General features: G+C 40.9%; 1 protein-coding gene across 1 annotated transcript; it reads left to right on the forward strand.

Moving 5' to 3' along the window:
- Positions 1-7,170: 7,170 nt before the first annotated feature.
- On the forward strand, positions 7,171-25,054 carry keap1a (kelch-like ECH-associated protein 1a). The gene is made up of 12 exons (XM_080512970.1): positions 7,171-7,273; positions 12,604-13,491; positions 14,969-15,168; positions 15,315-15,471; positions 17,095-17,187; positions 17,602-17,748; positions 17,857-17,963; positions 19,373-19,502; positions 20,298-20,494; positions 22,442-22,647; positions 23,909-24,085; positions 24,722-25,054. Exons 2-12 carry the CDS (start codon positions 13,279-13,281, stop codon positions 24,919-24,921), a joined length of 1,827 nt encoding a protein of 608 aa, XP_080369096.1. The 5' UTR covers positions 7,171-7,273; positions 12,604-13,278; the 3' UTR covers positions 24,922-25,054.
- The last annotated feature ends 560 nt before the right edge of the window (positions 25,055-25,614 follow it).

Here is a 25,614-nt window from a genome sequence, read left to right on the forward strand (position 1 = left end):
TTGTTAAGGAAAAGTTGTGTCCAGAGGAATGAAGAAGGCTGACTCCTTCCTGAGGAATTCATCGGGGGATCGTGTGTGGTGTGTGTGTGTGTGTGTGTGTGTGTGTGTGTGTGTGTGTGTGTGTGTGTGTGTGTGTGTGTGTGTGTGTGTGTGTGTGTGTGTGTGTGTGTGTGTGTGTGTGTGTGCGTGTGTGAGCGATGATTGCTCGTGTGCACTGGTGTGTGGACACAGTCACTAAAAAGGAGCGACGCAGAGGAGGAGGAATCAGACTGTGATTTAAAGAGGTCCCATCAGCCCCCCCTACATAGTTTCTAAAGCCAGGATAGCAGCGCTGGCATTCGCCGCAATAATGCATGACAGATGTACATCAACCGTGCTCTCTCTCTCTCTCTCTCTCTCTCTCTCTCACTCTCTATCTCTCTGTCTCTGTTTCTCTTTCTCTCCTTTCTCTGCCTCCTCCCATCTGGACCCAATGTGTTGTTGGTGATGGGCATCACACATCAAGGCATAAGCGGCTATTAAAATTGCGAAAAACGGGATTACAATCTTGTCCGAGGGCTCCTGCGCTCCTGAAGATGGGAGACTGAGTCCAAAGTCTGTGATTGTTTATTAAAGCTGCCATGGCATAGATGTGCACTCCAACAATGCTTTCAGCTTTTGGTCCATGCAGTAACGGCAGAGATGTTTATAATCACAGAGAAAAGAAAGAAACAAAAAAATGTTTTACATTTTTTTTACATTGAAATACCTAGAAAAAAAATGGATTAGTCTCAAATAAAGTTTAATTGATAAAGCTTTAAAGGACAATTCACCCATTTTCTTGGCTTAATAATATTATAGGTCAATAATTGTTTGTATTGTTCAAATTATTGTTTTCCGTGTCTTTACATCTCAGATTGAAAATTAAATCACAGCCAGTGAAAGTCATCAAGGTTAATTTGTTAATAAGACTGACAATGCATCCCATTATATGTAAAACACAATCTGCTTTTCAACTATGTCTTTAAGTATGTTTTGTATGTTAATTAATATCGTTTTTTATATTTTTCTATCTCTTGTAGATTTTTTTTCTCTATAGACTCAACTTAACTTTATTTTGAAAGCACAATTTAAAACAACCACAACTGACCCAACGTGTTAAATAGAATAAAATAAATAGAATAAAATAAAAGCCTAAAAACATAAAGGGGAATCAGTAAAAACCAATGAAATATAGTCTTTAAATTATCGATGTTATTATTATGATTTTAAAACTCTTCCAACGTTAGTGGGTCTCGTAGTTTTATATAAATCAAAGCCAAGTCTATCATTTCCCAAGAAGTCATGAGTACATTATTATATCATTTCATGTTCAGTAATTATGAAAAAAAAACGTCTATTTTTGGCAACACCAATTCCGTGAGGTAACAATTGCCAGATCTGCTAGCCAAGGTTCCAGACACAACTAATCATGTATTAATGGCCAATAACATAAACAATTTGACCAATTTAGATGTAATAGAATCAAACCCAGCTAAAGGGCCACAAATGGAACCCCGGGCATAACAATACAAGGTCTGGTCTACACCAAACTAATAATCAAATAAATACATCTTTTTTTTTTGGTTGTCAGTCAATATACATAATTAATTACATGAACGTAAAGAAATAATACTTTTGAGATTGTGCTGTTACACCATCAAGACGATTGTAATCATCTCGAACTGTTGGGTTTATAACTTGTGTTTACTTTTTTTTTTTTTTTTTTTTTTTTAAGAAAGCGAGGTGTTCCAAACTTTTGTTCCTTATTAAAATACTTAAATTCTGTTATTATAGCATAAAAAATATACTTAGTCATAGTGTTTCGTTGAAGATTTGCTCTTTCTTCTCCTACTGCTCTCCACTACTACTACTACGTTTCTGACGTCACCCTGCGTTTCTGATTGCAAACAGCAGAGAGCAGCACATTCACAACAATGAAGTCAGTATCCTGGAGAGGAGAGGAGAGGAGAGGAGAGGAGAGGAGAGGAGAGGAGAGGCCTCTTTAAAGAAGGAAGCAAGACAAGGGCTCTCTCTCAGAGAAGTAAAACGAGGCCAGCTTTGTGCTGTGTCATTGTGCAATTGTACTTGCTTTATTACTTCCTTGTAGCTATTAAAAAACAAAAAACATTTCTGAGTGTCAGGGTAACAGGTATAAACAAACACATGTGGTGAAGATGCCAAAAATATCAAGTGAATATAAATATTTGTAACATTTGTAACAATGTATATACTTTAAAGCTCAATGCAAAGTAAAAAAAAAAAAAAAAAAAAAAAAAACCTACCACAGGTCATTGTTTATAATCCTTTCATTTCAGTCAGCTCAAGTATGGTGCAACTCGTTTCACAAAACAACATATAGGACTGACTGCAGAAGGCTCTTACATGTTGGTCGCAAATAAAAGTGGAGGACAAGAAGAAGTCTGCGATGATACAACATAAACACTCATCATTTGTAGCCCAAATTTACTTTTTTAACACTTTATCTGTGTGGTTTATCACCTGTCATTTTGAGTCATGCAAGAGTGAGATAACAACTAATATGACTGTTTATGTTGGCTGATTGCAAAAAAAAAAGAAAAAAAGAAAATTATGTAATATCCCTTCATCTTTCATCGTCTTCACTGAGGCAGAATTCTCACTCTGGACCTGTCAATCACAGAGAGACACAGGCAACAACACAAACCCACATTGTCGAGTCACTGACTCATATGTGTGTATGTGGAAAGAAACCTGCAGAAAAACCATACACACATTCTCCATCAGCCCAACCGGGACTCAAACTGGGTCGATTCTCACGAGAGTGTGTTCACCACTACGACATTGTGTTCCAGCAGGGCAACATGCACAGTTTTGTTTCACCCAAGGCTGTGAAAACAATGTACAAGGGACCAGCATGACTAGCATTGCCTGTATTTATGTGCATGCAGAGGTTCCTCCTTCAAAGCTCCTGTTCCTTTTCGCCTTCATGAGTTTTGTAGCTTAAAATGTATTTACCAAGCTTCACAGTTTCATTCCTCTGTGTTTCGGTGCGATTTCACAAGTCCAATCAAAAGCAATGTTTTGTTAAGAATGAAAAAGATAGTCAAAAGTAAAAAGTTGATTATAATGTTTGTCGCCAATGACAATGCAATGGCATAACTGAAATATTGCATTTCCTGTATAAAGTTCCCCTTAACAAGCCCCATAAAGCATTGTCCATCTGCATCTTGATCAGAGCAAATGTGCTTGTGAACTGGACAATTTCACAAGATGCGCACACGCGTCGCTGTAAAAACCTACTTACCACACCCTTAATTGTATATTATGTGTCACAAAATGAGTCAACACTCCACACAATGAGTTTGTAGAAATGTACCGAAGAGTTACGTCTCCTCTCCATAAAATCTCAGCTCGATAAAGAGCATTATTGTCTGTGACAGCAAACTGAAACACAGATAAGTAAATAGACAAAACATTCTTGAGAAACACGGGAAAACTCTTAAGACAACTTCAGGAGTGAAACACTCAACGAAGAAGATAAACTATCTAGCAACATATTTATGCCAAAGAGCATCACAGTGAAGAGCTTTTCAGCAGTCATACAACCAGAAATCGGCCTCGTTCATAATTTCCTGCTGCTCAATATGATTACTATGATCACTCTCATCACTATGGATTATTTGCATGTGTGTGATTACAAAGAATTGGTTGAGATGAGCCTTTGCTCCTGGGTGTGGTGCGTTGTGCAGAGATAATATCGTCGGCCAAGCATACATCTTGAATGTCACTTCGGTTGACACAGTCTGAAATATGTTAACACACGCCCATCTGTAACTGCTGTTGGACTTGGACCATTCTGAAAGAAATCCCGAAACATGCTGGAGATTACATTTACACCTGCACAGACAAGCCAAAGTTTGTTCCTCGAACATACAAGGCAGAATGGAATCTACAAATTTGGACTTTAATGATGTCACACCTGATTAAAGAGGAGCTTCATTTGTATTTTGGTTTTTTTTAATAAGAGAGAGAATAAATTGCATCAATATTCAAGTAATCTTCTTCCTTTATCAGTGATTTACAAAGAAAACTAAAACTCTACTCAGTGTTGCTGAACAAGTCTGCATGGTTTTCAAAACGAAATCTGCAAAGGTCTGAGAGAGCGACGTTTGTGTCTTGGAGGCGGGTTCATGGGTGTTTTTGCAAGTCATTGATTGCCCGTAAATTCGGCCTGAACACTGTGTTTATTTTCTTCAAATCATGTCAAGCGTCTCCAGAGTGGCCATCTGCCAAGGGAGTGGCTGTCACCTCGAGCGTTGTACCAGGAATCAATTGCCAAGATATCACCGAGCAATCCCAGGCCGGACGGCGTTTGATGTGGGCAGAATGAAAACGTGGCTCAAGACAAAGAAGAAAAAGGTCTCAGGTGAGGAAGGAGTTATAAGACGAGCCTATGAATCTCTGAGATTCATAGGCTGAGAAAAAAAAAAGCATGAAAGGGTAAAATAACAGGAAAAAGAAGCCTTCTCGCTTCTTTTTCCCCTGTATTAATCTCTTTAAACGGTTGGACTGTCAAAGCAGTTCAGTGAATATTGAGTGTGAGACTGACAAATTAACTGGCTCACTTAATCAGGTCTTCGTGGAGCCGAAGAGTGAAAACTACATGTTTATCTTAACGTCGTCTCACTAAGCCATTTATGTCAAATTACTTTTTATGTATCTTTAAAAAAAAAAAAAAAGAAAAGAAATGTATTTCCAGCTGCAATAAAACACATTTCTCAGATATTCCAACTTTTCTTCTGGGATTTTATGAGGTACGAACATTTCTGTGGCTCAGCAGCAGAGCCCATGGCAGCTGAGCAGGGGTTTTTGTGTTTTTTTTTAATACTCAGCTGTTTTCTTTATGGTGCAGAGGTGTTGGTTCCCTCACACCTCAGTCAAACAAAGCTCCATTCTTCTTTAAGACTGATGTAACTGAAAGAAAACTCTTTCATCATGTGTATATGCATGGATTTGATTTTTTTTTTTTTTTTTTTTTTTACAGATCGAAAACAGACTGGGAAAAAGTTCTTTCTTATTTCAAAGAACTTATAAAAAGAGAAGGTTTAAACGATTATGAATGCAGCTATAATTGTATGTATTAAACACTATAGCAGGTGTATTTACTAGAGTGATTATTTAGAAAAACAAAACTACTATTATACTATTATGTTGCTTCTACCAACAAAATTGTTTATTTTTTGAAGATAAATTATGATAAGTGTGGAAATAAGTGGAGTTTTAAACTAATATTTCTTCAAATTGCAAAATTCAAAAAAGTCTTTAATCAGTTGACTCAGATTGGGATTTTTGGCGTCTGTGGATCTCGACAGTCTTTATTTTATCCGACAGTCATGATGACATGTTCATATTTTGGTGACAATTTTGGAACAGGATTGCGAAAGATTTAGCAAACTATCTCGAGCAAAGGCGAACTTTATCTCCCAACAGGGTCCAATCTATCCATCATGGCCCATCCGTCTTCTCCAGCCCTGTTCTACTCTGTTCCAAAGTCAGAGGACAACCTGGGCAGATTACCGGTCAATCACAAGACTCAGAGAAGCAGAAAGTCACAAGCTTTCACATTTGAGACCAATTGAAAGCACATTGTTGGGTTTTTTTTGGGAGTGTGAACATGCAAACTTCATACAAAATGGTCTCCCAGGCCGGAATTGAACCAGGATTTCTTTGATGTCAGGTAAGAATGCTAAATGCTATTACACATTGTGTAATGAGATTTTTTTTTTTTTTATGAGATGTGTAAAAAGAGCACATATGGATAAAACATGAGGTGGCTCCAGAGCACAAAACAAACACATACAGTCACTTGTACAGTCAATGTTTACAAAGGCTCTGGTTTTCCATCTGGTCCACCCAGCAAAACAACTTTCAGCAAAGTTATGACACAAACTACAAGGTCGATTAAGTTGAATGATCACAAGTCATAACTGTACATAAAGGCAACAGGACGAATGGCGCATAATGATTCAAAACAACACCAGTGTCTCTAACAATGATACTTGAGGTGCACCCAACCTATACCTCTGTGATTACAACTCCAATGTATATGTGTGTGTGTGTGTGAGAGAGAGAGAGAGAGAGAGAGAGAGAGAGAGAGAGAGAGAGAGAGAGAGAGAGAGAGAGAGAGAGAGAGAGAGAGAGAGAGAGAGAGAGAGAGAGAGAGAGAGAGAGAGAGAGAGAGAGAGAGAAAGTAAAACTAGAGAGAGAGAGAGAGAAAGTAAAACTTTTCTGTCTTTTTAAACTGGATTGTAGGTTTTCGGTCGTTAATCGTTAAGTTCTATATTGTCGGAAGTATTGGGTTAAGTGAAGATGATCAGATTTAACAAAAAAAGAAAAATACATTGGAAGCCCTTGATAATCTCTTGACATCTACCTGAGATAAGTTGTTGTAAAGCTGTGCAATCCTCTAAATGCTTCGTGTTTTTGTTGGACTTAAATCGTTGCTGATTGACAAAAACGCACACCGGCCAAGATGATTCATCGGGGCAGAATACGGAACTGAAAAAGGGGCAGATCCTGCGTCTGGCTCTTCTTCTCCATTGATTCATCAAACAAACTCTACAGGACAGCGATTGTTGAGAATTTCCTCCCTGGTGTGGATCTTCTGTTGACAGCGCAGAGGAAGAAGAAGAAAAAAAACAACCAAAAAACGTGCTGCAGCGGGATCAGCCGGGAAACGATCCCCGGTATCTCTCCCGGGAAACACCTCGCGCTGTGCGACTCTGATGTAATCCCAGAAACTGCCCTTGAGCCGGTCGCGGTTCAGTTTCAGTTTGAGGAATGCTGCTTCTGACTTGTTGAGGTGCATGCGTACTGGTGGCGTGTTTGCAAGCGTGAAAAAAAAAAAAAAAAAGTTGCACAGTCATGTTGGTGCACAAACTCCTCTCTCCTCCGCCGCCGCCGCTGGACGCCTGCCCGCAGCGACGCGGAGCGCGAGCGTTCACAAGCTCGTCTTAACTTGCCCCCCCTCCTTTTTTTTTTTTTATTTGACGTGGATGACGGTTGATTTTCGGGTTTCCCTCCCCCAGGGTGGACAGAAATTCCCGACTGACCCGTGGACAGCTGCTGTGCTTTTCTTTTTGGGGTGGGGGGGTGGGGAGAAGGGGTGGGGGGGAAACAATATCCGTGCGTAAAAAGGCTCCGGTGGGAAGGTTCCGGTTGCGCGCTGTTGGGACGCACGGTTGTTCACGTGCTGGGACAGCTGTCGGTCCAGGTGAGTGAATCTCGTAGCTGGACGAGTCCAAAAAAAAAAGTCGATATCGTAGACTGAATGGACGCGCCCTTTGGACGGATCTCCGTGGAAACACTCGTGACAGTTGCGCGTTTATTATTAAATCTATAATATTCACAGACACGCTCGTTCAAGTTGAGCTGTCGTTTGACGATCTGGCGCCGGTAATACGTCTGTTTACTTGCACTTGTGAACTCTTTTAAAAAGGGGGAATTAAAACTTTTGTTTATGGTCATTCGCTTGCTTGATCCGTCCTTCGCTGCACTGAGCTCAACCGTGTGCTACTTTTTTTTTCTTTTTCAATCCTGTCATTGTTCCGAAACCTACTCATGAGAGCTTAATCAAGTGTGAATCACTGACATTTTTTCCAGATTAGTCAGTCCGCAAATTGACATTAGTGTGAATCAGTAACTTCAGAGGTTACTGTGACTTTATTCTCATTAAAAAAAAAAAACACCTTTTGTTCCCCAGTAAACCGCGTGTATTGTGAATAACAGCTGGATAAAAGGACCTGTGGAACTTTTTTAATTAACTGATTTTCTGCAAAGACTTGAAATGTGGTCTATATAATTTGTGAATTCAAAAGCGTGTGTTTTGTTTGTGTTTTACAAACCATTTTATCTGCCATTTTCAAATCATACTAAATAATTAAACGCTTTATCGTCGACCTCCCTTCATTGGACAATAACGATCCAGATTTCTCATTTCACAAGAACTATGAAATGTTGGAAAATCTGCAACCATCAAAATACCTGGCGTTTTTAATTCCAAATAACAGCAAATTAAGTGGGGATGAAAGTAAGTTTAAATAATTTTCAAACGGATTGGTCTCAAGCAGTTTGACTAAGCTGGTGAAAGAAGCCAATGCTCATTCATCCATTCTTAAGAGGACACACCTTATAAGTTTGGATCAACAGCAGCTCCCCATTTCATTCCTTTAGTATCTTTTGCGGTTTACGTAACAATATATGGGCTGTTCTAAATATTGCAAGATGCATACTGATAATTTGACGGGCCTTGATTACAGTGAGAGTGGCCTGGTTGTTGGAGCTCTTGCCTCACAGGTTATTGGCAGTAGTCCTGTCAGGAGCTTTTCTCTCTGGAGTGGGAATAATTGAAGTCAACTGGTCAGTGAACTGCCTACAGGTGTGACTGAGAATGTTTGTGAAGCCAGCTGGGTTTAGCGCCATGTGACCCTGACCTGGATTAAACAGTATAGAAGGTGACCGGGTAAAGAACAAGGCATGCGAGTAAGTCGAAGAAAAAAAAGAAGTCCAGCTTTGCACAAAATACATGTTGTGTCCTAAAAAGAGCAACATTGCATCACTGTGTGAGTTTAGTTGTAATCAGCAGGCAGGCTGTTCATTGTGTTCCAAAAAATAAGTGTGTGCCCATCTCTCTTGCAGATAAAGATGTGTTTTTCTATGCAAACTAACATCTGTATTTAGTATGTCTGATATCCTCATATTGTCACCTATCGAGCAATTGTTGTTTCATGAATTTCTGTTATTTTAGCACATGCAGCATGAGTTTGAGGGTCTCTTCAGCTAATGCCCAGGCTTAAAGCAAGAGGGTCAGATACTGTTTCAGATAGATGGGAAGCTGATTAGACTGTGGTGTGAGCCTTTAAGACAAATTGTCACTCTGATGGAGCTTTTTGAGAGCAGAAACTCTTTTGTCAGCAACCCAAGTCAGTAATATGATATGTAAGATGACATGGCAGAAAAGCATGTGTCTGGGCTGTTGCACAATCCTGCGATCAGTGCAGCTCAGCAGTTTTCGGGAAGATGTTTTAAAAGGTTAAGGGAAGAAGATCGTCACTCATCCACAGTCCAGCGGTCGGTCCTATGTCACAGGGCAAAAGCTGAGTCTGCAGACAGACACTCGTCCCCGTGAACGACTTGCCGACAGCAACATGGTTAGAAATGGTAAATGGTTAGAATTCTTTCTCTGTGCCTCACTCGCTTCATCTTACGAGTTCTGCGTTAATCCAATCCTGTGATTTATGAAAAACAAACAGCCCTGGTGCCAAAATCAATGTTACAACAGTTGTGCCATTGTTAATGATCTAAACTGGATTTCTTTTTTTTTTTTTTTTTCTTAATCAGTCTCATAGATCCCTTGTGTGAATTTACATTCTCCTGCTGTTTTGTCTCAAGTAGTTTCCATGTTTGCTCATAACAGTCATTATTCATATATATTGGACTGGCTGGCAAGCAGCTGTTTTGATGTTTTTTAATTTTGTGGGGTATGCTCACCAGGCCTTTCCAAGTCAAATACTGTATGCATCCTGGACACACGTCTGTGTTTGTACACTGCTATGGCAAACTGAACCAGTGTTTTATTAGTGACCATGCTCCACACACTGTTTATGCAATAATTCTACAGTTAACCCCCTCAAAGCCTGCAGTAATGAAGGACAGGCTGATGTAGCCACGCACAAAGGGTCTTTATAGTAAACCACGTGGCTCTGCTTCACTTTGACTCGTACTCCTTTTTCTCTGTCTTTTGCCAATAATAACCATTTGTCTTTTTATTTCCAACATTGATTTCCCCCTTTTTACGGCGCATAACGTTCCCCTAAATCTGTCTTTTGTCGAGCAGTATTCCCGCCCTCTCTGCCTTGAGTCTGGTCATATGACTGTTTGGGTGAGATGTGAGGCGGCTCGGGGCGGATTTGATTGTGCAACTCTGCAAAGCTGCACCGCTTCGCTCACTCTGCTCATGAAAACACCCAGAAATGGGGCGACAACTCAACTTTTCATATTGGCGCTACGGAAAACAACCAAACTGTGATCTCCGATGAAGAAATTAGGAAAGTGGCCACACGGTTTGTCACTTGCACGCTTGAACTTCATCGGCGGCATAAAGGGATATTGATTTTTAGTGGCTCTTACACAGATAAATGCACTGTGGCTCACGGGCAGGATAAGAAGCCCTTTCTTGCTCTCCTGCTCAAGAGCTGATTTGTTCTGCTACGAGCTGCAGCAGAGAGTGACATTCTGTGGAATGCAGAGGTTTTATGATTGCTGGACAAGCACTCGGTCTGTATTCACTGCTTACTACAAAAGAAGCCACCTTTTAGCGTAAATATCAGCTCAATTAGAAGAGCTATACTCTAGTGAGTGGGTACTGTTTGTGAAGCAGATATCTTGGGTATTCCCAAGTGTCTGTAATGAAAAGTGCATCTTAAAAGCAGGCGCAGACAGGTTGTCTGATATGTTACTACAAATTAACAATTGATTACAGGTTACAAGATGTTTTAAAAGTAGTTACATTACTTTACTGTAAATAAGTCACCTGAGAAATTAACTTCAATTACATGTAATAGTCTCCCAGTATAATAATACTACTACTACGAGATGATGTATTATCATAAGTTAATGCATCCAGTGAAGTACTAGTATTACCTCCAGTAAACTAATATTATTTACAATGCACTAATGTTTCTTATAAATTACTAATATTACTGGAGATGAGGGGATGATTGAGTGAGTCCAGAAATAAAATGCTGCTCCTGCAGGAAACCACTGGAGATTAATGATAAAATAGTAACCATTAGAATGATGACTTGAATTACTAATGTATACAGAACCCAGTATCTGAGTAGATGTTTTTTGTTTTTTTTTAATCAGAAGCAGTGTTGCTAAGTGGGAAATGTAGGATTATTGCTCCAGAGACAAAAACAAAATTGCCCAGTCTTGTGGAATAATCAAATATAATCACCCTTTTTTTTTTTTTTTAAAGGCTCAAGGCTTTGTGGCGTCAGTACAGAACAGATTCAGAGCATATCAACACGTCTCCCTTAAACTAGTATTTCCCAAAAGCAATGGTGTCTGTGTCTTCCCATGAAACGGGATGTAATCTGACAATTTATTTCTTAAACTGTTTAATTTAAACCTTAAATTTATGGATAGCTGCTGTAAAACTGCTTCGTTAGACATCACCATTCCTCCATGATAACCGCTGGGATTTTTACTTGTACTCAAGGGCGCTTTAATCCACAAGAATCTAACGAGACTCTTAATTACAGTTTTTTTTATTTTTTTTTTATTTTTAGTAGACACAGGTGGGCCATTTAAATCTATGTAATTATTTTAAACGGACATACATTGCTTACAGCATGTCTCCTTCGGGTACCTGAGTGGAATCCTAATGAATCGAAACCTTTCACTCATGTTTTACTTTCGTCTTCCAAAAGGGAGGAATGAAAGACAATAAAAGCAGAAGCACATTTGTTCTGACATTTTTATTGCTGTGGCACTCAACTTTTAACTTCGCTGCTCTGAAATGGGACATTTTCAAAATTATTATTATGAGCAAACGCCATTAAATGTGCGGATGAGTCGTCTTATGAGATGAACCTGCTGCTTTGCCTTTAAGAACAGTTGCTCCCAGTCCGGACGTAGAAGAGACACGGAACTGCCCGTGACTCAGAGACTTGGTCTGAAGTGGTCAGTCAGGGAACACTTCTGGTCCATTCATACTTTTTCTAGCATTTTAAATAGTGTTAATGTGGGCTCCGTGTATGTTTATCAGCCGTCTGCAGTCACTGGCCGTTAACAGCCTGCTGTTCGACTGAGCCTTTTGAAGTGCGCCAGAAGGAAGAAAAGAGTTTGAAGTGGGCACATTATCAAGTTTAACAAGGGAACAAGCGGCTGTTTCCGGCCCTGATAAAGCTGCAGTGATTGGCTGATAACTGGTTCACAAGCTATCTCCGTGATCTATTAATTGATGACCACGCTCAATAAAAAAAAAGTCAAACATTTTAGAGTTTTAGCACGTCTGTCTACTGTTGAGTTATTTTGTTATTAATTTAGCATTTCCAGAGGTAATTATTTACATTATTACATTCTTTTGCAACACAACATTAGCTTCTTGAGTCCTTATTTCTTTTTTCATTTACACTAAATGTCAAGTTGATCTGCACATTATTTGATGGAGGTACTGAATGTGGTTCAGCTGCTATTTTCCGAGTTCGCCACAGCAGATCATGTGATCCACAGGTTTGATTTTTTTTAAAAGTCCATATTAAATTGGCAGGCTGTGAGATATCAAAGCTCCCCAAAAGTTTCTGCTTCAATGACTAAGTCCAAAACAAAGCTTTAGTCGAAGACTTCCTTTGGTGAAAGCTGTGGTGTCAACCAGTCCTGCTTCAGCTGCAGGGAAGTGAAACTTGAAATGTGTAACACTTACACACACAAACGCACACCAGAAAACGCGGCTCCGTCTCGTGAGATTTTTAGCTCCACTCGACTCATTCAGAAGGCCCTCAGCTTTCCTAACTTTCTCCGTTCTTCCGTCTCTCACAGGATAAGCATCACAACAAAGGGGTTCAAGAAATCTACCAGACGGCGGCCTCCAGCTCACACCGGCCACTTCCCTTTCTCCTGCGCAGCTCTTAAATGGCTGAGGACTCGCTGAAACTTCAGAATGGATTACCCCGCGAACAATGGAAGCCGTAAAATCTTGACCGGCGAGGGTTTAACGATCGTGACTTGACTTGTGCTATGGGGACACTCTGATACTGGCACGAATGTCGTCCGTCATGTTGCAGCCGGGAAAATATGGATGAGGGCGTGTTGTGTTCAGTCAGTCTACAGTATCGTCGCAGGGAAACGCGTGATGGGAATTTATTAGTGGCAGCAACTGGGTTTTTTTTCTCTAAACGTCTTGCTCCGCCTGCTGGCAGTGGATATGACCACAAGTCGATGGTACTCGTGTGCCATTTGTGTCCCTAATTTTTTGGGAAACCTCTTCTTACTGAATGGATATTTGCTGTAAACTGATCAAAATGAAGGTGCCAAGGGCATCTACTCACTGGTGCCTGTCTGAACTGAAAGCATTATGTTTGCTAAAAATCTAACCCCAATGGGATAAAAAAAAAAAAAAAAAAACTCTTTGAAGGACGATAAGGACTACATGCCTGCGCACGCAACAACCGTGGAAAACTAAATCTGGAGTGACCCCACTATACTTTGTGCAGAATGCAATGCTCCATGAGGAAGAAACGTGCCACACGTGACCAAGATTTCACTGCTATCGTGGTTCCGTCCATGCACGGGTCTGGATATCTGGACTACACTGTGGGGAACCATGCTTCCAGGTCCATGAAGGTCATGGATGAGTTCAGACATCAGGAGATGCTGTGTGACCTGGTGCTGCATGTCACATACAAGGAAAGCACAGTGGACTTCAAGGTAAGAGATCACCTTATACTTGACGTTTTCTTTGGGTGTTGGACGTTTGCCTGTCCTCTTCGCATGCAAGGGTTAAATAATTAGACATTTTCAGAGTTACTGTAAGCCAAACATACCTTCGGTTAATTTTAGGAAACAAAAAAATAGATACTTTTTTTTGTTTCAATTCAATATCATTATTATTCTCGGTTATTTATTTACCAAATAGGACAATGATAAAAACCAAAGGGGGTAGCTATTTTACGTTTAAAGTTTTCTCTCATGAATTGAAAGAATGTATTCATACAATCAAAGTGTTTCCCAAAGCCTCGCCCAGGGAGAATTCAGCAGCACCTTTAAGCTTAGCTGAGATCAACATACAACAGATGTGCATGTTCATGAGGTGAAATGAGTGCAGGTACAAAGAAATGTGCACAGCTGCTGGCCCGGGCTGGCGATACTTAAAACCACAAATCGCGGATGAGTAAGACTTGAGTCAGTAGGAGGCACGGCTACGCCGGTGTTTCCTCAGAATGCCACCGTCGCCATATTTAAACATGTCTGAACGTGACTTTTTTCATACACGGTGACTTGCATGCATTTAAGAAAAGTATTGTTTAATGGTCCTTCTGGGGGAAAAAAAAACATTGTAAATTGATGATAAATATAACGATGCATTTTATATATTAAACTTTTATAAACCGCAATAATGCTTTACTGCGCAAGCAGTTGAGTTCTACATGCATTGTGATTATTTGGTGACGAGTTATACGAGATGGAGTTTCAGTCCTTTTGCCTGTAGGTGATGATGGTGCGAGTTGGGTAGATTTATTCTTTCAAGCGGGATTTGAACAAAGGTCACGGTCATGTTCACAACAAGAATCGTGACGGTTCTAATGCCTTTATGCTCCAACGCTTCAAAGGCTTCGTCTGTCAAATAAGAACATGTCACTACAAATACGCAAGTGAGACAAACTGATGTAACCTGGTCCGGAGTGCAGGTTAACCAGGACGGTCGGAGGTCAGGAAATAAAACGTGGTCGACACTTTTTTTTTCTTCTGTACAGTGCAGCTTCCTTTTGGTAAATAGGCGCATCATTTTGCTTTTCATTTCACCACCTAATCCGAGAAATGAACATCATAGAAAATTAACATCAATTACGCAGCGATCATTTACCAGTTCAGTCACATTCAAACACATTTTAATGCCACACTCGTGCAGCCAAGAGCTGCTGAGGTTTTCAGCGTCGTGCCGAAGGACACTCTGACGTGCAGAAACGGAGATAAAATGGCTCACCGAGTAATTGGAAGAAGAGCCGCTCTACCACCTGAGCCACAGCTGACCCCCAATGTACTGCTCTCCACATTATCACCACTGTGTTTTAAATTATCCTAAAATGTTTTACTGTTTATATTTCGCCCATCCTCAGGCCCGAGAGTGGTTTTTCCATAATTATAAAGGCTCTGTAATTTTATTTTATTTTTCTCATTTTCTCAGGTGCACAAGGTGGTCCTGGCCTCCTGTAGCCCTTACTTCAGAGCCATGTTCACCAGTAGCTTTAAAGAGCGTAGCGCCTCGGAGGTCAACCTTCCTGACATCTGCCCCCAAGTGTTGGGAAAGCTTATCGACTTTGCATACACGTCACACATTACAGTGGGAGAAAAGTCTGTGTTGCATGTTCTTCTGGCTGCTATGAGGTAAGCATACCGACTGTAAATGGCAGTAAAAGACTAAACATTAACAGATTGGAAGTGCACCATTCAAGTGATGTGTTGATGGGAAGTACACAGGAAGTACTGGAGATGTTTCCTCGAGTTTTTTTTCCCCCCTCATGTTGCACAAGGTATCAGATGGAGGACGTGACCAAGGCCTGCTGTGATTTCCTCACGAAGCACCTGGAGCCGTCGAACGTCATCGGCATCGCACGCTTCGCTGAGGAGGTCGGCTGCACTGAACTGCACCAGCGAAGTCGAGAGTACATCAATACACACTTCAGTGAGGTAAAGTGGGCAGGTGGAGGTTTTTACAATCAAGTCATGTCAGGCCAGATTCTGATTATTAAAATGTAGACGTTTGATGGTCTGTAGGAAAACACATGGACAGCATCGATTTAAGACTTCAGGACGGTTGTGTTGGAACTCAGTCGTCCCCATCATTAGAAACATGGCTGAAAAGAACGCTTTGGTGCAGCCATGTGGCTGCTTGGCACCTAAAATGGAAACAACTTTTTCATGCGCTGCATGGAAACGTGCATCGCAGAAAAGAAAAAGTCATTATTTAGTAATCGGGTCTGAATTGTGTCAATGATTTATTTTCACACAGAGGCCATGCTGTGTATGTCTTCTAACAATTTCTATGAAAGCATGAAGCATCTTGGCTCGGACCAGGTGATGAATGTGGCTCTGTGACGGCTGAAATGTTAATGGCTCCCCAAAGAGTATTTGACACCGGAGAATGAAATGGTTGACCATCAGCTGTAAACTAAAGTTTCCAGTGATTGGCTGAAGGAAATAAATCTGGAAAACAAATTGGAATTTGGCAATCGTTAGATAAAATCCACAAACAAAAGTAATGGCGAGCCAGCTAAGGTCCTGGCTACATGACAACAAATACGAGTGTATCCGTCAAACTTTGTTCACTTTTTGGGGAGGGGGTCTGTTTATATGGCACCGGTGTGCAAATCTGTTGTCGTGTAAACGGGGCATAGGGAAATTCCTTTCACCACGATGACATCCGCATGTCCGCTTGAAGGCTGGGCCAGTTTGCCCCACCTTTTCAGACGAGGCAAAAAAATAGGCCCCGTAATAAACGATGCAATCCTTTTTAGAGGTACTAAATCACATTGTGTTTTGTAAAGCAATCTATCAGCATCAACAACCTCCCCGGAGTTTCCGTGTTCTGCCAGACACATCTGATTTTTATGAAGTCAAACATATTAAATGCCTGTCTTTTCTTTTCTTTTTTTTTGTGCATCTGTCAGACACGATCTCTGTACCCATTGAGTCGATAAGCTATCACATTTGTACATGTTTTGTTACATGTGAGCTGTTAGTGTTTTGAGTTACAAAAGTTGCAGGCTGTTTACTTATACAAGTTCTCCTGTTTCGGCACTTTGCATTCACTTTCTGTTCTCCATCAACCTTAGTGCCTCGACTGTTGCAGTGCCGGTCACTTATTAAAAGAGGTCACACTCCCAAGGATCAGTACCGTTAAGGCACATTTTTATCCCGTCTGGACTGCATGTGGTTTGCAGTGAGTCACCGAGCACTGCAGTTTTTCTGTCTTTTCGTGTATTTGCGGAAGTCTCTCTTGTTTGTTTATTTATTTATTTATTTTATCCGTGTTTGTCAAATCATGTACTGCTTTTGTAGCAGCAGGGAAAACTGCTGCTGCAATGTTTAGCGTTGTTAAGATCGGTGGTACGAGATTTTAAGGATCAGGGCAGACTTGGCTCTTGCGCCTTTCTTTATTTTATTTATTTTTTTTTAATAGAAATCAAGAGATGCTAGTCCCCTGTAATTTTGAGCACCAAAAGATGCACATGCTCGCTCATAAACAAGGATAAGACCTCACCTTGAAAGGATAGCCCATCGCGTGTCGGCTCATCGGTTCATGTTTTCCAGGTGATCAAAGAAGACGAGTTCTTCAGCCTCAGTCATTGCCAGCTGCTGGACCTCATCAGCCAGGAAAGTCTCAAGGTGCTTTGTGAGTCTGAGGTATGTAGCATTTTATTTAAAATGAATTAAAAGCTGAGTTCAATACAAAATTTCAGTTCCAATGTTTGTTTTTTTTGGCATCTCACAATCTTGAGTCATTTACAGTAGGGCTTCCTGTTCTGGGTGTTTGGAGGCGTGACCAATATTGTGACCATTACATTCACAGAAAAAATAAAAGTCACAGAAATATGTGTTTCTATAAATAAGGGTCAGATGCTAAATTTTTGTCTGCATCACAATATGAATGATCACGCCCTGAGAGGACGACGAAAACACTTTAATACAAATATGTCATTGATTTAATATTTGATCTATCCATACGTCCGTCCATCTGCTATATATTCACATGAGAATTTCTTTATTATTGCCAATGTAGACCAGGAATTGATATGTTGCTATACAATCTTCCTTTAGGTGTATAAAGCTTGTACAGACTGGGTTCGCTGGGATATGGAAAGCAGATCTCAATATCTCCATGCGCTCCTCAATGCGGTTCATATCTATGCACTGCCACCAAAATTCTTGAAGAACCAGCTCCAGTCCTGCCCCATCCTGAGCAAGGTAAATCACCGCCTCTCAGTTTTAGTTAGTTTTAATAACCCTTTGCTTATTCAATTAACTTTCCTGGTTTGATTTTTTATTTTTTTTTGTGCTTTATTTGAACTTTAGGCAAATTCCTGTAAGGATTTCCTGTCTAAAATCTTCCAGGATATGACAATCAGAAAGCTATCTCCCGCACCTATTCGAGGAACCCAGCTCATCTATGTGGCCGGCGGGTAATTATAATACTATATACACCATTATTTTAAAAGTGCTTTGGAGGATGCAAAAACGCTTGCAAAGAAACGTCTTTAACTGTGTGCAAATTGTTGCTTTTACATGGATACCATAAATATACACATAGCCACATGAAACACAAACACATCAAAACCCTTTATGACTTTACGTTTTAATGTAACATTGTTAAAGTAGTCTGTACCAGCAAAGGCAACTGTAGAACTTTGAATACACTCATCAGTCACCCTGTCGTATACACTTCTATGCAATATTGTCTCATTTTGAGCTGTTAAGAAGGTATTGTAATTTGTTTGAGCTCATCAGACATGTTGAATGTATCAGCATGGGTATGCTTGAGGTTGTAGTTTGTGGTGGTGCCGAGTTGGACAATCTCATATCGGAAATTGTTTTGCGGTCACTGCCTCTCTCCTGTTTGTCGATGTCATTACCAAAATACTGGAAAAAGCCTCCTACGTGGAGATATTAAAATCCAAACCTCTCAGATGATCTTAAGCAAATGTGATCATTATTCCCCTTTTAAAAGTCGAATTTATTGCCGGGCTCCTGGGCAATACTTCATTAAGAACACCTGCAGGTGCTTCTAAAGTGGCTGATTGATGCATTTTTTTTATTTTATTTTTTTTGGAAGTGTTTGATAATCTGTTAGATCTCCCTGAAGGCAATATTTAAAATTCTCTCTACAGTTTGTGAGCTTTTTATGATATTGATTGTTCCGAACTAACTACAAGATAAGTCTTTCCTCCTGTCCTGGTAATGAGCCCTGACTCTACTTTATTACCTCGGTTGCACCACATCAATTCAGAAAGCGAGTCAGTTTGCCACCCAGTGGCTGTTAGCAGGTGACACACTCTGTCTTCTTTACGGTGCTGAGCTGTTCTCTGTTCTCTGCGCTCAAGTCTCGACTCCCCCTCTTCTGTAGCCTTCTAATTCATCAGTGAGAAGCTTAACAGCCATTTAATTCACAGTTCTTCAGAGGACACGATGTCGCCCTCACTGGGTTCACACATTTTACTTCTCAAGTTTGCAACCTTACATCAAGGAGCAAATTTTATTTAATTTTTTAGCTTTGATTTTCTTTGAAGCGTTCTTGGTAGATTTAATGATGTTACTGCTGTACTTCATGGACATTTCTATGGGATAAGTTGTTGTAGACGCACGGATGCAAACGGACGTTCAGCATGTATGTCACTGACATGGAGATAATGACTAAATATCCGTTTTTAATTATGTACTTTGTGAGACAGACATGCGCGCGTGCGATTTAATTGGCTGCGTCTTGCTGTTCCTGGCAAGATACGGTTTACTCTGGACCCTAAAAGTCTCAACAAGCAAACATAGTTTGAGTTTCTGATCATCCATCATTGTGTGTTCCTTGTTCTCTGTCCAGATACAAGCAGCATTCTCTGGCCATGATGGAGGCTTATGATCCCAGGAGGAACATGTGGCTGAAACTGGCTGACATGGGGACACCGTGCAGCGGCCTGGGAGCCTGTGCACTGTTTGGACTGTTCTACACAGTAAGTGACATCACTGCAATTTTAATGTGACCGTCGCTTCCAAGATCTGACCCCGTGGAATAAAGTCCACGGGTTTTGTGCTGCAAGATACATTGCGAAATTGGAGATACTTTCATGCGAGCACTCATTGATGACATCATTGTTACTTTTCATGCTGCAAATGAGAATCCTGGTCGATTTAAAGGATCGCCAGAAGCAACTCAGAAATCCATCCATCCATCTGCTAGTGATTTATCCGACATAGAACATGCAAAACATTCCACACGAAAAATGTCCCAAGCCTGGATTCAAAATATTTTTGCTCCTTTCACTGCTAGCAGAATCTAGGGTTGTACAATAGAACACAAATACATTGTTAATCAGATTAAGCCCCACTGCACTATATGCCCACCCACTTGTTCACAGCCAGTGTAAATTATGGGCAAGGAAAAGAGTACAGTTATTTCCAATCAATCTAATAACACAAAGACATTATTAGGTGTTTGTACTTATTGTAAATGTAATCAATCTCACAGTACTTAGCTAAGATAATTACGTTTCACATGTTGCGGCGTGATGCAGCACGAATGCATATGAGGAGGTGAGTATTGTTGTAAACCGTGATTTTTGAAGAATGTGCAACACCCTTGAATAAACCACTACACCACCATGGCTCAGGTGGTAGATTTGTTAGACCCCTCATCAGTGAGTGAGTGAGTCATATTGAGGCTGCTTGAAGTAGTGGAAAAATGTCATATAGATGAAGTCTATTTATTAATCAGTCTTTTTTTTTTTTTTTTTTTTTAATGGATCCAGGTTGGAGGCAGAAACTTGTCGCTCCCAAACAACACCGAGTCCAATGCACTGTGCTGCTATAACCCCATGACCAACCAGTGGAGCCAACGCGCCTCCCTGAACATCCCCAGGAACCGGGTCGGGGTGGGCGTGGTGGACGGCTGCATCTACGCTGTTGGAGGCTCCCAGGGCTCGGTTCATCACAACACAGTGGAAAGGTGAGACATTCTGAAGTGTTAAGCCGCGCGCGTGCGTGTGTGTGTGTATTTATTTATTTACTTAACTAGGCACTCGAGCAGTAATTTGATTTTAATGGCATTTTATTTACTACGATGAAGGTAATGAGGAGTGATTTTTTTATTTTTTTTTTATTTTGTTTATTTCTCCCCTGAACGCAAACTGTGAGATGAAGTGCAGTTATTTCAGTGCGAGTGTGAATAATGGCATGAGAGGGATGAAATGAATAGCTGCCATTAGACGTAAAGAGCAGTCAAGAAATTTTTCTGGTATCGGCGTAATTATACGACATGATCTCTTTTTGAACATGTCGAGGCAAACTTCTTAGGAATGTCAATCTGGTTGGGAATGCTGTACAGGAGGAGTTGAAATGCTGTTGGGAGTCATTTTCAATAAAATTGTTAACCAAAAAAATCTCGAGTATCAATATGACAGTGTGTTGATATTAATATCTTCCCGTTTCATTTCTAAAGAACTCGAGTTCAAATGTAACCTTAATCCCCGTTTCGTATTAAAAGGTATAGATTTCTAAAAGATGCTCGTCACAAGAGATTTATTACAATTCATCAGATGCCACTTGAAAGTCGTCTCCTGAGGAGCTGCTAAATATAATGAAAGCTGATAAAACTATTGAAATGAAAATTCGGTGTGAAACGCATCAAAGATTAGAGCATTTATTGTAATAGTAGTTGTCAGAAAAGGCTTTTCTCCTCACTCCGTTTCCCAAATGAATCCACGCAACTCGCAAGGGGCCCAGCAGGGAGTCGCCCCTCCCTGCTGAACTGAGATTATACTTTTATTATTTTGTTACCGATACGAGACTCGTTGCAGATGCAAATGTAATATTTTCTGCCATGCTGGTGAGTGCACGGTCATTGTCGGCGAGAAGACTTTAATTTAGCCGTTCTGTGAAGGGCACATTGCCAACAATGGAGGGCAGGTGATGTAATATCAGCCGCCCTCCTATCAGCGGTTTACAGCTGGAATCCACCCGGAGCCAGCGAGTCGGTCCACATCCTCGCAATGATTAACCAGTGGGAAAACATGCAGCGCTGCCTGCGTCATCGTGGGTCACTCACTTTTTTTCTGAGAATGGTTTTGGGCTGGTGTTTGGTACGACGGGTCTCCTTCCAGTCCAGTCCTGGTGGTTGAACCCCCCCCCCCAATCTCACTTTGTACGATTGTGAAATGTACATTTTGTTTCTTTCACAGACACTAGTCTTTTTGTCTAAATCTCAGGAAATGCACTCATCTGCTTCTATTCTTAAATATGTCCAGGTGCATCTCAGAATAAAAAAGGAATATAATGATTATCCATCCCATAATTACATTTATTGTGCATGAACTGAAAACTTTCAAGCCTTTCAGAAATAAAAAAAAAAAAACAGATGGTTTGGGGTTGTTGTTTTTTTAACGAGAAGCTGTAATTATCACCATTTCAATCTGAGAAAAAAAAAATGTTTGAAGCTCCTTAGTTTATTTGTTGTGGATGTAAAACTCGCTGACAGAAAAATTAGTCATATTAAACATAAACAATTGTGTTTTCTTCCTGCCTCGAGCTCATAAAAATCCGTTAAACCACAGACCTTTCCGCTCCGTTCAGTCCAGAAGACGACGTGAGCGCCAGTGAGGAACGCGTCCCTCTTTGCGATCTCACTGGTGTTACAACATGTTTGGCTTCCAATAAACCTCGTCAATAGTTGCCAAACATGGTTGCCAGCTTAACCTAATCCACTTAAAGTTGACTGGCTTGTGTAGATTGAGGAATGTTGCAGCGGCATGCGGCTGCTCTGAACCGGTTTAACGTTTCCCGGCACTGATGCATTAATGTGATTATTCTAATTGATTAATATGGAATGTCATTAAGGACCGTCGGCAGATTAGCGCTCCTCTTAAGTGCCGCTGAACGACTGCTGTGTGGTTTGCAGGTGGGATCCGGAGTCCAACCGCTGGTCGTTTGTTTGTCCGATGTCGGTGGCTCGTCTGGGGGCCGGCGTCGTCGCCTGCGGGGGGGCCCTGTACGTAGTCGGGGGATATGACGGACAGAATCGTTGGAACACCGCTGAGAAGTACCAGCCCGACACAAACACTTGGCACCAGCTGGCGCCCATGAGTGCTATACGCAGCGGACTGGGTGAGTTTGTCGACAAAAAGGCCCCGAGAAACGATTTTAATCGAACTAATGGATTCCTCGGTTCTTTTCCAAGAAGACTGGCCATGTCCAACGTTGGATTAACATCTTCAAAAGCCAGTTACGTTGTATAAAATGGACAATAACATGTCATTTGTCATTGCACATGTATACAACAACATTTTGTTTAGCAGTTTCAGTCCAGTGGCAACAGGAAATGGCCCAATAGCAGCAATTTGCACTTTTCACTCATGAACAGTCATAATGTCCTCTGCAATCCACAAGACTCTTAAAGATGGAAAAAAAAAATATATATATATATATATATTTAAAGCATAAACAAGTCAAAATAGCTATAAAATGTGAGTGGGGAAAGCAGTAAATTGAGAGAAATGAAATTCTATTCTGATCATTTATTGTACAGATCAAGAAAAAACTGAACAAGGCAAGAAACACAATTTAAAAAAGGATATTTTATTTGTTAAAGTTGTTCTGTCAAACTAATTATTTTTAAAGGGGTAACTCTAAAAGTGTTCATTTTAAAAATTATTTTACACAATATTTTTTTACGTTCTCCTACCTGTGTCCAACATACGGCATAATATCATCTTAGCGTAACAGTTTTTTTCGGGGGTAAAAGCTGGTTCATACTTGTCATAACACAGTAAAATCTGCCCTGAGCAGCTGATTCTTCATTGCTTCTTATCAGTTTATAGTCACCTATAAAACAACAACCTGTGTTTTTATGATCCCATTTTTAGTTTCTTGCACACAAAAAAAAAAAACCCCACTGAATTCTTAAAACGCGTCGTTTTGAACTTCTTTGTCGGGAGTCTGCACGCCGACCTGCTCGCTGGGCTCCGTCACTGAAAGCCGCCTGACGAGCAGGGCCTCGAGTCTCTGCGCCTGGAAACGTCTCTTTTGTTTGTTCCTCAATGGAGCGACGAGCTGCCGAAGGCCAGGCCATCTGCGGTATCCCCCCCTCAATCTTTAAGAGGAAACATAATGTCCAGTTCGTTGTGAACGCCGATGCACCTCATGAATATGGATGATGGAAAAACAAAACAAAAAGAAACGCAACAAAAAGGAAAATAAATCACTTCTGGATCTTTGGTCGTTTTGGGCTCAAACTTTGCTCCGGGTCCTTTTCTCTGGTTGCGTTCACTTTTGGAAGTGCACCAGTCTTGGATGAGTGGATATTCTAATGAAGTTAATCGCTTATAATTATAAATTGCGGTTATTAAAGCTAAGCTTCCCTTCACAGGATTGGTGTGTGTCAACTCTCACCTGTACGCCATCGGGGGCTACGATGGGCGGAGCCAGCTGTGCTCGATGGAGCGTTACAACACGGTCCGGAACGTGTGGGAGCCCCGGGCGCAGATGCAGTTCTGCCGCAGCGCACACGGAGTCACGGTCTACCAGGGACGCATCTTCGTCTTCGGTCAGTCGCGTCACCGGTCGCCATTACCGTCGACTCTCTGTCGTGCTTAGCATGAAGTCCGATCGGAAGAGGCGAAGCGAAAAAGGTGGTCTTGTCTGGGTTGATGACAACGCGCTTGATTTTGCATCTCGGATCGAACAGGTTTCAAGATCCCATGTAAATATTGTGACACTCGCCGTTCTGTCGTCGGCGTGTTAATGTAACACAAACCAGTGAATGGATTTGATCGTTCCGACTAGCAGAAAGTTAATTAGCTGATGCTCTTTTGCTAAAATGTTGAGCAGCGCTCGGCTTTTTAAACTTGCTCATCGACTCCGTGTTGTTTAATTAAACAGAGTAGAGTATGGTTCAAATGCTAAGAGTAAACAGATCTACAGCAGACAAATTAAATGCCACATCGGGAAGAACCGACAAAACGCATCAATGAATTAAATTGGGTGTAAAACCAAATCTAGAATTTTCCTCTCTAATAAAAAAAAAGAAAAGAAAATCTATTTGCTCATCCATTTATGAACTGAAAAATAAATTGTCTAAAGACAGAGTAATTGAATTTAATTATTCATTGATACGACTGTTGAACAGTTCCATAATTTGTCTCGCAGCTTCATTAACCACACTGTTTGTGTGTCCAATTAGGGGGTTTTAACCAGCATGGCTTCCTGTCCACCGTGGAGTGCTACTCTCCCGATAAAAATGAATGGACGTTCGTCACCGACATGCCCATAGGACGCAGCGGCATGGGCGTCGCTGTTACCATGGAGCCCTGTCCTGGCAGCCTGCCAGAAGAGGAAGAGGAAGAGGAGGAGGAGGAGGGGGAGGCGGGGGCCACGGCGTGACATCAGGACAACATCTGTTAAAGTCTGGAGATTTGAGACTCTGTGGTGCCACACTGCAAGACAGAGTTCATTTTCGAAAAAACATTCCTTCTAAAACAACTCGATATTGCAATGGGATCGCCGTGGAGTATGTCAGAACTTTAAAGTTGAAGGAATACAGTCCAGCCATGGAAAATGTGGCACGACGGCGACCCCTCCCCCCCCCCCCCCCCGCGCGATGAACGAAGGTGGTACAGATGTGAACTCGAGTTGTCATTCTATTTAATTAAATATTGTCATTTCTCAGCTGCTTTAATCTCTGTAGTCTTCAGTTTCATTTCTAAATTAACTTAGTGAACTTTGAATGGCCTCAGCTGTCCTAATTTCACATTCCTCTGTCTGCTTTGTGTCTTTAACTACATCTCTCTCGCTTTGGCCAACTGAGCACTTTTTGTACTTTGTCCTTATGTCACTGGTGTCGATGTAGTTTTTTTTTTTTTTTTTTTGTGTAAATCACTATTTTTTTTTGTTGTTGTTGTTGTTTCTGAAAATGCATCGATTAAAAGGTAAATTATAAGCCGATTTTCATTATTTGTAGAATTGTCAGTGCTGCAGATGTGGTTTACTGACCTCTTGATTTTGTCTGTCAAGATGCATTAAAGCCGTGCAGATCCAGTATGTGACAGCATATGCACTACCACTAGATGGTGGAAT

This window comes from Blennius ocellaris (genome assembly GCF_963422515.1).
Source record: "Blennius ocellaris genome assembly, chromosome: 17".
NCBI lineage: Eukaryota > Metazoa > Chordata > Actinopteri > Blenniiformes > Blenniidae > Blennius > Blennius ocellaris.

Coding starts and splice junctions, on each gene's coding strand:
- keap1a (XM_080512970.1), top strand. CDS start 13,279: ATGCAATGCTCCATGAGGAAGAAACGTGCCACACGTGACCAAGATTTC. Junction 15,472..17,094: donor TCAATACACACTTCAGTGAG/GTAAAGTGGGCA, acceptor CATGTTTTCCAG/GTGATCAAAGAAGACGAGTT. Junction 19,503..20,297: donor TGTTTGGACTGTTCTACACA/GTAAGTGACATC, acceptor TAATGGATCCAG/GTTGGAGGCAGAAACTTGTC.